General features: G+C 40.0%; 1 protein-coding gene across 3 annotated transcripts in view; it reads right to left on the bottom strand.

Moving 5' to 3' along the window:
- Nucleotides 1-4,948: 4,948 nt before the first annotated feature.
- LOC130368528 (tropomodulin-3-like) overlaps nt 4,949-12,597 on the bottom strand; it is a 68,103-nt gene continuing 60,454 nt past the window's right edge. For 2 of the 3 annotated variants that reach the window (XM_056572318.1, XM_056572319.1), the window contains exons 8-10: nt 10,174-10,317; nt 9,153-9,297; nt 4,954-7,448 (exon numbers count right to left, since the gene is read on the bottom strand). In XM_056572318.1, the coding sequence (XP_056428293.1) occupies nt 7,414-7,448; nt 9,153-9,297; nt 10,174-10,317 (324 nt within the window). In that variant the 3' untranslated portion in view covers nt 4,954-7,413. Of the gene's footprint in view, nt 7,449-9,152; nt 9,298-10,173; nt 10,318-12,597 lie in introns of all 3 variants that reach the window. The other variant, XM_056572320.1, reaches the window with a different exon arrangement.

Below are 12,597 nucleotides of genomic sequence, written 5' to 3'. Positions count from 1 at the left end.
AGTACTGGGTAGTGAGCTAGAGCTATACACCTGAGACAGGATTTACGGGAGGGATACACGGCCACCTGAAAGGCACTTTTACAGAATTCGAGTGAGGGTACTTTAAGGGTATTGACCAGTGGGGGAGACGTAGCTGGGAGTTTCATTATGTGCTAGTCTCATAAGGGCCATTACTTCACGAAGCTTGATCTCAGGGGGGAGGGGTTGACTCGCCTTGACACAATTGGGGTTTCAATGTATATTGTGTTACCTACTGCTACGTCAGACGAAAAAAGGAGGTCCTCTACCCTAGAGAGGGGCATCATTTTTCCTCAGATGCCTTATGGGTTTCTTTTGTTTGGTTGTCAATGGTTTATTGTTTTGGTTTCATTTACCTTAACTATGCAGGTGGGATTTCAACAGTCAGTCTCTTACTTAGTCCATGAACATCGAGCATCACAGTTGCAGCGACAGGTTCATGCTTATAGAAGTAGCGTCTCTTCCCAGATGAATGTAACTACTGTATTAGGGCTAACTGCCTTTTGCTTACACTTATGTATCATGTTAGCCGGTAAAACACGACTAGGAATGCACCATGACTAAAATTATATCTTGGAACGTCAAAGGCCTACGCTCTCCACATAAACGGAGGCTTTTTCTTAGATACCTAAAACGCTTCAATCCTGACATTGTATTAATGCAGGAGACTAATTTGGCGACTGCTGATTTCGTAAGGATGCACCAACAATGGGTGGGACATGTCTTTGGCTCACCCGCAAACGATGGGAAAGCCGGAGTCATCACCCTCATAAAGAAATCGTTCATGTTTAAACTCCTTTCCCATACAACAGACACAGAAGGTAGGGTCTCTCATATTATCTTGGAACATAACGGGGACACATTTAGTATCTATAATGTATACGCACCCAATGGAGAAAACAAAAGGTTCTTTATTGATCTTACTGACAGAATTCCGTCTGACAGGACACCGGGAAAGTTACTGGGTGGAGACCTAAATACAGTATTGGACCCATTAGTGGACAGAAAAAGCCCACCTACCCCTAATTCGACCATCCCCATTCGGTCTAGGGACTGTGTACTACCACTGTTCCTGGAGCAACTGGGAATGACAGATGCATGGAGACTGCACCATCCCGAAGATAGGGAATTCACCCACTTCTCCAATGCGCACAACTCTTGGTCCAGGCTGGATTATATGTTGGTGACCACGGAAATGAGTAATAGAGTAGAGGAAGTGCGCATCGGAGAATTGGCACTATCTAACCATGCCCCCATGATATTACACCTATACCCCTCATGCCCAAAGGGCTCAGATATTTTGTGGAAGTTCCCCACTTACTTGGTGAAAAATGACGCATTTGTGGAAGAACTGATCATGGTGGCTAGAATTTACAGCACAAAATGCTGATCACCGTACAAATCCGACATTGTTCTGGGAAACTGGCAAAGCTGGGATAGGCTGATTGCACATATGGCCAATCTAAAACGTACCTCCCGGGTGAAATTTGCGGAGGCTAGTGCCCGATTGCAATCTGCATACGCCGTATTCCTTGGTTCCCCCACAGATGACCACAAGGAGAAATGGAAAGAGGCAAAGGCCCAATTTGAACTGTGGCTTGACAGGAGGGAGAGGATGAAGAGGGCTCATTTTGAGGTGGATCTATTCCACCACGGGAACAAGGCAGGTCGCTTAATGGCTAGGCTAGCGAGAGGTAAACGCCCCCTCACACATATCACAGCCCTAAAAGACACCGCAGGAACGCTGAACACAGATCCTCATGTCATAAACAAAATTCTGGCTGGCTTCTACGCTGACCTATATCGTGTTGGCCCTGCGGATATGACGTTAGGGGAAACATTTTTACAAGGGGTGGATATTCCTCAACTGACGGGTGAACAGAGGGATATGCTTAATTCGCCTATAACGGAGGAGGAAGTGAGCTCTACCATTAGGAATCTACATAATTGTAAAGCCCCGGGACGTGATGGGTACACAGGGGAATTCTACAAGGCGCTTCTACCACAGCTAACCTCAGTGCTAGTTGACGTGTATACGGTCTATATGACCACAGGATCTCTTTCCCCAGCTGCATCACTGGCATACATCAAACTATTACACAAACAAGGCAAAGATACCACAGATCCTGGCTCATATAGACCCATCTCACTGATCAACCAAGACGTTAAAATTCTATCTAAAATCTTAGCAGATAGACTATCAAGGTTCATGCCAGCCTTAGTGGGCACCCATCAAGTGGGATTTATTAGGAACAGGTCTGCTACCATGAATCTTAGAACTGTTCTAGCGGTCCTGGACAGATTGCAGCTCTGTCCCCAGCCAGGAGAAAGGCCAGCCCTGTTAACACTTGATGCCGAAAAGGCGTTCGATAACGTAAGGTGGGACTGGCTGGGGATGGTGCTGGATCGGATAGGTCTGCAGGGCACATTCCGCACATACCTAACAGGATTGTATCCCACTCTGGTCGCTCAGATTTATACACACGGAATTTTATCTGCACCCATAGCTCTATCCAAGGGTACCAGACAGGGGTGCCCACTTTCCCCACTACTTTTTAATCTAGCACTGGAACCTCTAGCCAGATCTCTATTGTCCACGCAAATATATTCCGGCATAAAAGTAGGCAGAGAAGAAGTTAAACTAACTATGTTTGCAGATGATGTGCTATTATTTATAGATTCCCCTGACCAATCATTACATCGATTACTTACCCATCTACAACAGTTTGGAAGTTTTTCAGGCTATAAAATTAACCTACATAAATCAGAACTGCTAGCTCTAGGAACCTCCGCACCAAGATGGGCCAACCGCGTTGCAGGGTTAGGCATTAGAATGGCCTCCTCCTCGGTCACTTATTTAGGGATCAACATTGGTAAAACGCCTGCCACAATATCTAATTTAAACTACCCGCCCTTGTTCGCTAGGATCCGTGCAGAGCTACTGCGCTGGAATAATATACCCCTCACATTTATGGGCAGGTGTCACTTGCTTAAAATGGTTAGTTTTTCCAGACTCCTTTATCCAATGCAAACCCTTCCCCTACTACTGAGACATGCAGACATACAGAATCTAAACTCGGCCTTCACCAAGTTCATTTGGGCTGGTAAAAGACCGAAAATAGCCTTGAAAAAACTAATGTTGGGTACACAAGAGGGAGGTCTGAATTTCCCTAATCTGAGGGGCTACAACCTGGCCTGCCTGTTTCGATTTGTAATTGACTGGATTCACGGCTCCTCGTTCCACGCCATCACTCAGTTGGAAAGGGAAATGGCGAACCCTTGGGATTTAACCACTATTCTGCATACCTCCTATGCTAAGCTACCACCATTGCTAAAACACTCAGTCCTACTACGGGACACAGTAGTGACGTGGAAGGAGGTTCGAAAACTATTTCACCTCCCTTTTTTAGTTTCCAAACATCTCCCCCTCACCAAACACCCGGAAGGCCCACACATCTTGACTTCTCAAACCGTCGCTATGGGCATCCGAAGGTCTAACAGCAGTACGACACATGATTAACAAGGCTGATAAGAGATGGCACACACCTCATGAGATGATCCTGAAATACTCACTTCCGGCTACACATACTTACACACTCATACACCTACACTCTTTCCTGTCATCCCTGCTGCGAAATGTGTCTAGGGAAGCCATAGAACATGACTTTGACCGTCTGGTAGGTGACTGCCCTCGCAAGCTGACGATTTCTAATTTATATCCCCCTCTGAAAGGTGCTCTCATCAGATTAGATCCAGAGTCCATATTCTCTAACTGGTCGAAGTGGGTCCCAGGAGAAGATATTTCAGCGTGTCCTGAAGGGATGGCAGGTGGTACGGCGGCACATCATAAATGAAAGATGGCGTGAGACTTACTTCAAATTTGCTCATAGAGCATTGTATGGTTTCAACATTCGTCCGTCGCCTGACTTCCCTGACAGGATCACAGAGTGCCCAAAGTGTTCCAGTCCCCTTACAGATATGTGGCATGGGGTATGGTCATGTTCACAGGTTATGGAATTTTGGCACATGGTTATACGCTTTGTTAAGAATCTTTGGGGCATTACCCTACCCTTCACACTGAGAACCCTACTGTTCCACCAAAATAGACCCCCGGAACGTGATGCCCAGAGGGAAGGGAAAACACCTCCATTGGTCCATATAACTTGACATGTGGCACTGAGATGTCTTTTCTCTAACTGGCTACGGCCAGAAACACCAACCGAGGCCATGCTTATCTCTCAGCTAAAACTGCTATGTGAGATAGACAGGTTAGACACTAAACGTCACAGGGACACGCATACTGGCAAGTTCTTTGATAAATGGAGGGTATTTATCCTTTCCCACTATACAATGTCAGAAATAGTAGATATAGTCACTCCATTTGGTTCCACTGAATGGTACAGTATAGAATCGTTGAGTGGCACGCTAGGAGGCCTACGTTTACCCACCTAATGACAGAAATGAGATTATTATCATAAGTCATGGTGCATTCTGAATGCTTCCGACTCAGGAAAGATTTGATCACATTAGGAGATGTCGCAAGGGGCTAGTTGTCTCCCAAGGGAGAGGAGGATCGACAGTGATACTTCCTGTACGCTGAAATGTCCTACCTGTAAAAATTGCACCTAACGTGTAAACTGCTTTGTTGTAGATTCTTTTATTTTATTTTGCTTTTCTGTATTTTGTATTTTCTTACAAAATTGAATAAAATATGTTTGTATTTTTTTTTTATTTATTTTTTTTATGCTGTGTGTGACCCCCTTAGACTTACTACTTGGCAGAAGACCAACACTGCAGTGAATACTGAGGAAAGAAGGTTAAATTCATCTGTTATGTTTTTTATTTTACTATATATGAAGGGTGTACCCAGATGGGGGTTTTGTCTTGTATCATACATATTATGCTGGTTTTCTTTTGTAGTCATTGTATTGTCAGCACAAAAACAACAATTTGAAAAACAAACTTTATTTATAAATGCTGAAAATTTGAAGTTCTCTCCTTAACAAGTATTAAGTATAATACATACAAATATATACCGCCAGAATACAGTGTTTGGCACCCTTAAATGAATGTTGTGTACACTATAACAAAAAATAAAATGGAGAAAAAAAACAATACAATACAGCCAATGTACATATGTTCAGCATCTAAATCAAGGATGGTAAAGGAAGTAAAGTAAAATGTTGCCTTAAACATGGAGTTCTGTAGGTTCATCTAAATGGCTAAAAGGCTACATTTATTATGGCTATCTATTCATTCAAGAATATATCTATACATATATATTTTATCTGAGAAGGGTTTATAAAAAAAGGTTAAAATTTCTATAGTTTCATGGGATATTTGGAGGCAATGGAACTTGTGAAATAAGTATTCTCTTGTCTGTGGTACCCTGGGACAGGATAACTGGAGATATATGATGATATTAACATGTTTTGACTATTCAAGTCTATATTTCCTCGGTATGATATTCAGAGGCATATAAAACGAAGACATACTAACTATACCAGACATATAATTCCCCAAGATGGAAAGTTTGGTTAAGATATATATATATATATATATATATATATATATATATATATATATATATATATATATATATTCCCAGGGCTGTTATTTCCCCTGATGGGCTGTATATGGAATCATAGAAGGTTAAGACAGATATTTCCAGGTCTATAGTTCCCTGGCATGGGATAGTCATAGATACATAAGGTAAGACATAAATCCTAAGATATATTAGGTACTCCCAGGTATATCATTTCCTGAGAATGTATATTTGGTACATTGTTTCCCTGAAGACATTGCAGAAGTGCAATATGATCGCTTTACAAATTACCGTACTTGTTTCCAGCAAAAGAAGAAACCAAGACAATGTACACCCATCCCTCAAGGATTCATAATGTATTTATCAAAGAAAACTTAACAGGAAGAAGAAATCTATCCTGAGTAGGAGTGCTTGCTATAGTCGAATTGAGATTTCTAGAATCTCATTATTTAATATCTTCACAGGATGCAAAATAGATTTAACTGAAATCTAAAGCCAAATCCAGCTCCCACTCTGTGCATCACTATCATGGCCACAACTATTAGACTATGATCACATGGTAGAATTTCCACATGGATTTCCGCATTGAAATATGCATGGAAATTCTGCATGATTTTGAAGCCAAATTTACTTCAATGGGATTCCGCAGTCCCATTTACACAGCAGAATTTTCGCTGCGGACGCTCCGCAGCCAAAATTCAACAATCCGCAAAAATATAAGTCATGTCATATTTTTGCGTTAAATGCGGATTTTGTGCAGAATTTGCCTGGAATTTACCTTTTGCATTGAATAAAGGTACTCTTTTTACGTGTACTGTGAATTCATGCGGAAATTCTACATGAATTCCGCATCAATTATTATAGATTCCGCAAATGATTGAAAGATCCAGAATTCTGGTCAAGTTACATTCACAAATCTATGCGGACATTCTGCCTTGTGCACATAGCCTAAGATGACTGAACAGCATGAATCCAGTCATTGCTAGGCAAAACAATGTGATGATGCCATGTTACCTAAAACCTAGGAAACAACTGCAGAGAATGAATACAATGGCCCACATATTCTAAATTGAAAGACAACACATTCTTGCAGTTTTTTTTTTTTTTTTCAGATTTTTCACTGAGACTGACAAAGCAGCTTAGATACCCTAAAGGAGACTTGTCCTTTGATTTTTCGTATGTCCTAACATATTTACTTAGGGGTTTCCTACAGTTCATGGTGCAACAGAAAGCAACCCAATAAACTAAACAACAAGCAGACTTAGTAGCATGTTAGAGCTAAACACTCATGCATAGGGATTTTGAAAATCCGCCAATGTTAGCAAATCTGGGCCAATGTGTAAATTCACCAATTTATTTGAAAGCAACTAACATAGTCCCAACAATTGCAGTGTAGGAGATACAAATTCTATATGTTGTACATTGCAGATCTTTCCTCATATGATCCAAACTGAAAACATAGAAGAATATTCTTGTCATCTAGTCATTCCGTTGTAAACGCCAGTATTATAAGCTATAGTTAAGAAGTTTCAGTCTTCCTATCCAGCATCTTCGTGACATTTCTGGGTGGCGATCTTGGAAATGTATCTGTAAAAGTACTAAAATTCATAGTTCCACAAGGAGTAGGCTAAAATCTTCAAATCTCCAACAGTTTATGGTCTGCTAGGGTTTAGATCAAAAGAAGCAACGTGTATCAAAAAAATAGTGAAAGAACGTTTAGCTAACTGTAGTTTTCCAGTATCTTCCCTTCTTCCCAGCCAGGTGAAGTCAGAGACTATAACACCTGAATGAAGCTCATGTATTCACCAGTGATGTTGAAACCTCTAAGTAATGTTCTCAAAGTAGAAAGCTTACTCGTGGTCTCCTTCCACACGTCTTTTGCGAACTGTAATAAGAACAGAAGACAATCTTGATCAGCTAAACAAAACATATCAATTGCAGCAATTCAGGTTCCTGCTATAATAAAATTAAAAAAAGCCTCTGAAAAAAAATCAAATCATCTGATTGGTTGCTATGGACTACTGCACTACTTTACCTCTGTACAGGTTTTGATAAATCACCCCTATGTCACCGTGAGAACTTTAATTTGGCCAAAGAAAAAAGTGTTGCCATAAGGGCCACCAGACTACCTTCACTAACTTCAATAAGTGACAACACAGATTTCCCATTGTTTACTAGCATACCTTTAGTATAGTTCCATTATAGGGAATCTCATCTTAGCAGATCTGTTCCATAGTAAAAGTAACATAGTAGCAACATGTTGGAGGTCTCAACAGTTTAGTTATATTAGTAGAACAAATCACAAATTAGTAGCATCTCTCTATCAAGCTATTCCATTACTTTATATTACTGGATATAAAGTCAGTTACTACCAGATGTATACAGGCCCCTTGTCCACACCAGCATGCAGAGAGGCATTTTTAACATGCAACAGATAAAGCAGACCAATACAACCAAGAAAGGTTGCAGAATCCAAGCACTATGTAACCTGCGTACTCCTGCAGTCAGGTTGGAAGAGCTGCCAGTAGATATGAAGTGATAAGTACCCGTAACCACCACACTGAGAAATTAACACAGGGGAGAGAAAAGAGGTCAAGAGTAATGTAGGAGTATGTGCGCCAAGATCTATATTAAGAAGGAATATGTCAGCAGCCTTGAGCCCACAAAACTGCTGATCGTTCTATACAGAGGATGGCCAATGGAATGTAAGAAAGCTTTGTCTTCTGGACATGCAATAACCATGACAGAAAAACATATTTTAATGTCCCAGCTGTCTCTAAGATTTGATTGGATGTTAGAGCTATCACTCAGAGCTAAAAGGAGGGGCTAGGCAAGAACTCAATACAGAGAACTGGGCACTTAAAGCAAAGGGTCTGCCCCTGGGCACTTGATGTAGCAGCATTTTTTTTCAGTCATGCAAGTTGCATGACTGAAACACTAGGTATCAATACGCTCCTTTCTCTGTCTATAGTATAAAGCTGTGGGCAATTTTGAGGGCTGAAAACGACTGACAGACAAGAAATATGTGCAGAAGTGCAGCCATTATTGCATTAAAGTACATAGTGGATACTGCAGCTGAGAATTGGTAAATGGGTGTGGGTCATTCATTTTCCCAAAACGTGATAGCCCCAAAGATGACACCCATACCTTTTAGGCATTTGCTGTGCATATGCCATACATTTTTGGGAATACTTCAAAGACAGCACCACACATCATAACTGCAGTGCCAATTGCTAATGATATTGGAGAGACAAACACTACCACCCCCAGGTGAAAATAAACAAAAAATAATTCATGATGCTGCTGCTGTTTTGATAGCAGCTTTCTGCTACATATGAAGGGTAACACTGGTAAAGTGACCACTGAGACCACTGTTGGAAATGTAATGGGTATTCTTGTTTTTCTTCTCTGAATATACACAAAATCTGAAGTAGCTATTATTATTCCACTAACACTTAAAGCAGCTTCTTGCCACATGTTTCATTATGTAACTGGACAGACTAAATGCTTGTATAGCTTGCAGCTGCTTCCTGTACTTATGGGCAACATGATTACAAATACAAGTAATGCACACTACTTCCAGGCTTACCCAGATCATTATTTTTAGTTATAGCATTAGCCGCCCTTGTCCGTGGCCCTTGCTGTGTGAAGTGATATCCAAATTTGAGAATTGATGTATTAAGCTCCAGCAGTCGAGCAATCTCCATCTCCACTCCAGTTCCCAGTTGCTGTCTCTGTTTAGAAAATGACATAAATAATCATGAATAAAAAAAACCAAAAAAGAAATTTAAGTATATAATTTTTTTTTAATCGTTACCTAGCTGGGCTAAAAAATTTATATATATATATTTATATTTATATTTATATTTATATATTTATATATTTATATATTTATATATTTATATATTTATATATTTATATATATATATATATATATATATATATATATATATATATATATTTCCATACTCTAATGCTAAGATCCCCTGCCACTGCTGTTGTGATTGTGCCTGGTACTCCCTGCTCACCGCTTCCAGGTCTCCTCCTAATGCAAGGAAGTTCCTGCTTAGCACAGCAGTGATTCCTCTCATCCAGCAATTGGCTGAATGGGGACTTCTTTGTGTCAAGAGGAGGGGGGAGGGGAAAAAAAACAGGCACCGGGTACCATCGTAACACCAGTGGCTGGGAATTTCAGGTGCTTCACAAGACAAATTGTAATTTGTTTGTCTAACAGGTTGAGCCCTTTGTGCTTTATATAAGATCTGTGTATCCACTCTACTCTAGGGAGAACAAAAAGAAACAGTAAACTCTGAATTCCATTATTTTGTAATATGGCACCTAATAAAAAGACAAATCGTACTACATCAGACAGAGCGAAAATAAGATCTAAATGTCAGCAATGTCCATTTTAAATTTTTAAAATGAGTCATCCCCTTCTTAATATTTTTTGTGTGTTTCCTTTACACTTTAGTGAACAGATGTCGCTTATGTTAAATCTGGCTTTACTTATCCTCATATTTATCCTGTCAAGAGTAATCCTACAGCAGCCTGTCTATACAAAAGACTAAGATGAAAACATGATCATGGTGCAACTAAAAAACAAATTATACCTGGTTGTCAATTTTGATTTCTCGTAAAGTTTCGTTCTCTTTAAGTGCTTCCACCAAGGCCAAAATACCAGCACCAGTGACGAAGTTAGATTCAATATTTAAACTCCTTAGAGTTCGGTTAACTTTCAGCATGTCAGCAAATGCCTAAGGGAAGGGGGGAAAAAAGTGTGTAAACAAAATACAGTTTTATATTATAGGGGGGGGAAAAAATGTCATACACTTAAGTTTGAAGGACTAAAAATGAATAAGATAAATATCACCAAACTACAATAAAAGGCGACATGCTGCGACTGCTGCTGCGGTATACAAGGGCAGAGATAGGCATATGAGCCTTGGTGCAAAAGTTAAAGCATAACTCTGGTCACTCTCTCCACATAGAATATCTGTTTAACTCTCCAGGTAACTTTGTAGCCGGAGACTAAAGCAATCCGGAAAGAGATTTGCTGGAAGTCCCATAGATCTGTATGGGGCTTCAGGCAAATCTGTCTACTGATCATGTATGCTTGGGCTACAAAGCTGCATGGTGATTTAAACAGATATCCTTTTTCTGGAGCGGTATTGGAGTTAGACTTTAAGCTAAAGTGAGGATTCTCTGCTATACTACCAGTAATTTCCGGAACAAGCTGGCATGCATACATGAAGTAGTAAGAAGGGGGGGGGGGCTTTTTTTATTTTTTTTAAAGCCCCTTGATGATGCAGGAAATGTACATTTTTGGGTTTTCATTTTATCCTTCTCTCCTTCTAAAAGCCATAACTCAATTCGCTTTATCTAGACACCTACAGGGTTTGTTTTTTGCAGGATCAATTGTAGATTGTAATTACACTTTTCATTACAATTTCATTTTACCATAAAATAGATTTTTTTTAACCAATTTGCAGTAAAATGGACTTAAAATGTAAATTATTTAAGTGTGCATTTTCAGACCTCTAACTTTTTTTTTAATTCTTTATTGTCTACAAAGCTGTATGGGGGATAATTTTTTGCCTCATAATCTGTTGCAGATCAGACTTTTTATTACATTTTTTTGTGCAATGGGATGGGACTTAAAAAAAACCAAAATGCTGGCATTTGGTGATGCTCTGTTATTCTGTGCCTGCTGCAGATGCTGGCTCACTGGTCTGATGCAGACTGTCGACATGCGCCCAGCTATCTGCACTGTGTGCTAAGTAAAGGCAGGCAGCGCGCTGTCTGCATGAAAGCACGTGATGCACTACTGGCCCTAAACACTAGGGATCGACCGATTATCGGTTTGGCCGATATCGGCCGATATTCACGATTTTTGACGTTATCGGTATCGGCAATTACCTTGCCGATAATCCGATAATGTAACGCCTCCCCGCCCCGCCTCCACCGCACGCCGCACCCCTTAACCACCAATATCGCTCAGCCCTACTGATTGAATGCCACTGTTAGTTCTGACAGTAACATGTACAGTTTAAATAACTGGTAGCGGAGACCGCTCATACCAGATATTAGCGGTGGCCCTCAGCTGCTGAAAGCAGTCTTTAGTCGCGAGCCGACTCCATATATTGTTAGCATCCCTCAAGACAGGTACACTCAAGGCAGGTATCCTGGATTGTTAACTGGTTAGTAAGATGTACTACAATGTTTCTTATATTCCCTTGTACTATTAAGTTATGCTGAGTCGTTTGTAATAATAGTTATGCTTTAACCCCTTAAGGACTCAGCCCATTTTGGCCTTAAGGACTCAGACAATTTAATTTTTACGTTTTCATTTTTTCCTCCTCGCCTTCTAAAAATCATAACTCTTTTATATTTTCATCCATAGACTAGTATGAGGGCTTGTTTTTTGCGCGACCAGTTGTCCTTTGTAATGACATCACTCATTATATCATAAAATGTATGGCGCAACCAAAAAACACTATTTTTGTGGGGAAATTAAAACGAAAAACGCAATTTTGCTAATTTTGGAAGGTTTTGTTTTCACGCCGTACAATTTATGGTAAAAATGACATGTGTTCTTTATTCTGAGGGTCAATACGATTAAAATGATACCCATTATTATATACTTTTATATTATTGTTGCGCTTAAAAAAAAATCACAAACTTTTTAACCAAATTAGTACGTTTATAATCCCTTTATTTTGATGACCTTTAACTTTTTTATTTTTCCGTATAAGTGGCGATATGGGGGCTCATTTTTTGCGCCATAATCTGTACTTTTTTTTGATACCACATTTGCATATAAAAAACTTAATACATTTTTTATAATTTTTTTTTTAATAAAATGTATTAAAAAAGTAGGAATTTTGGACTTTTTTAATTTTTTTTCGTTCACGCCGTTCACCGTAGGACATAGAACAGATCAGTGTTATCGGCTATCTTCTGCTCTGGTCTGCTCGATCTCAGACCAGAGCAGAAGATGCCGGGAGCCGGACGGAGGAAGGTGAGGGGACCTCCGT

This window comes from Hyla sarda, chromosome 4 (genome assembly GCF_029499605.1).
Source record: "Hyla sarda isolate aHylSar1 chromosome 4, aHylSar1.hap1, whole genome shotgun sequence".
In the NCBI taxonomy this organism is placed as follows: domain Eukaryota; kingdom Metazoa; phylum Chordata; class Amphibia; order Anura; family Hylidae; genus Hyla; species Hyla sarda.
Note: the sequence above shows the minus strand (reverse complement) of the source record. Positions and strands in the feature narration are given on the sequence as shown.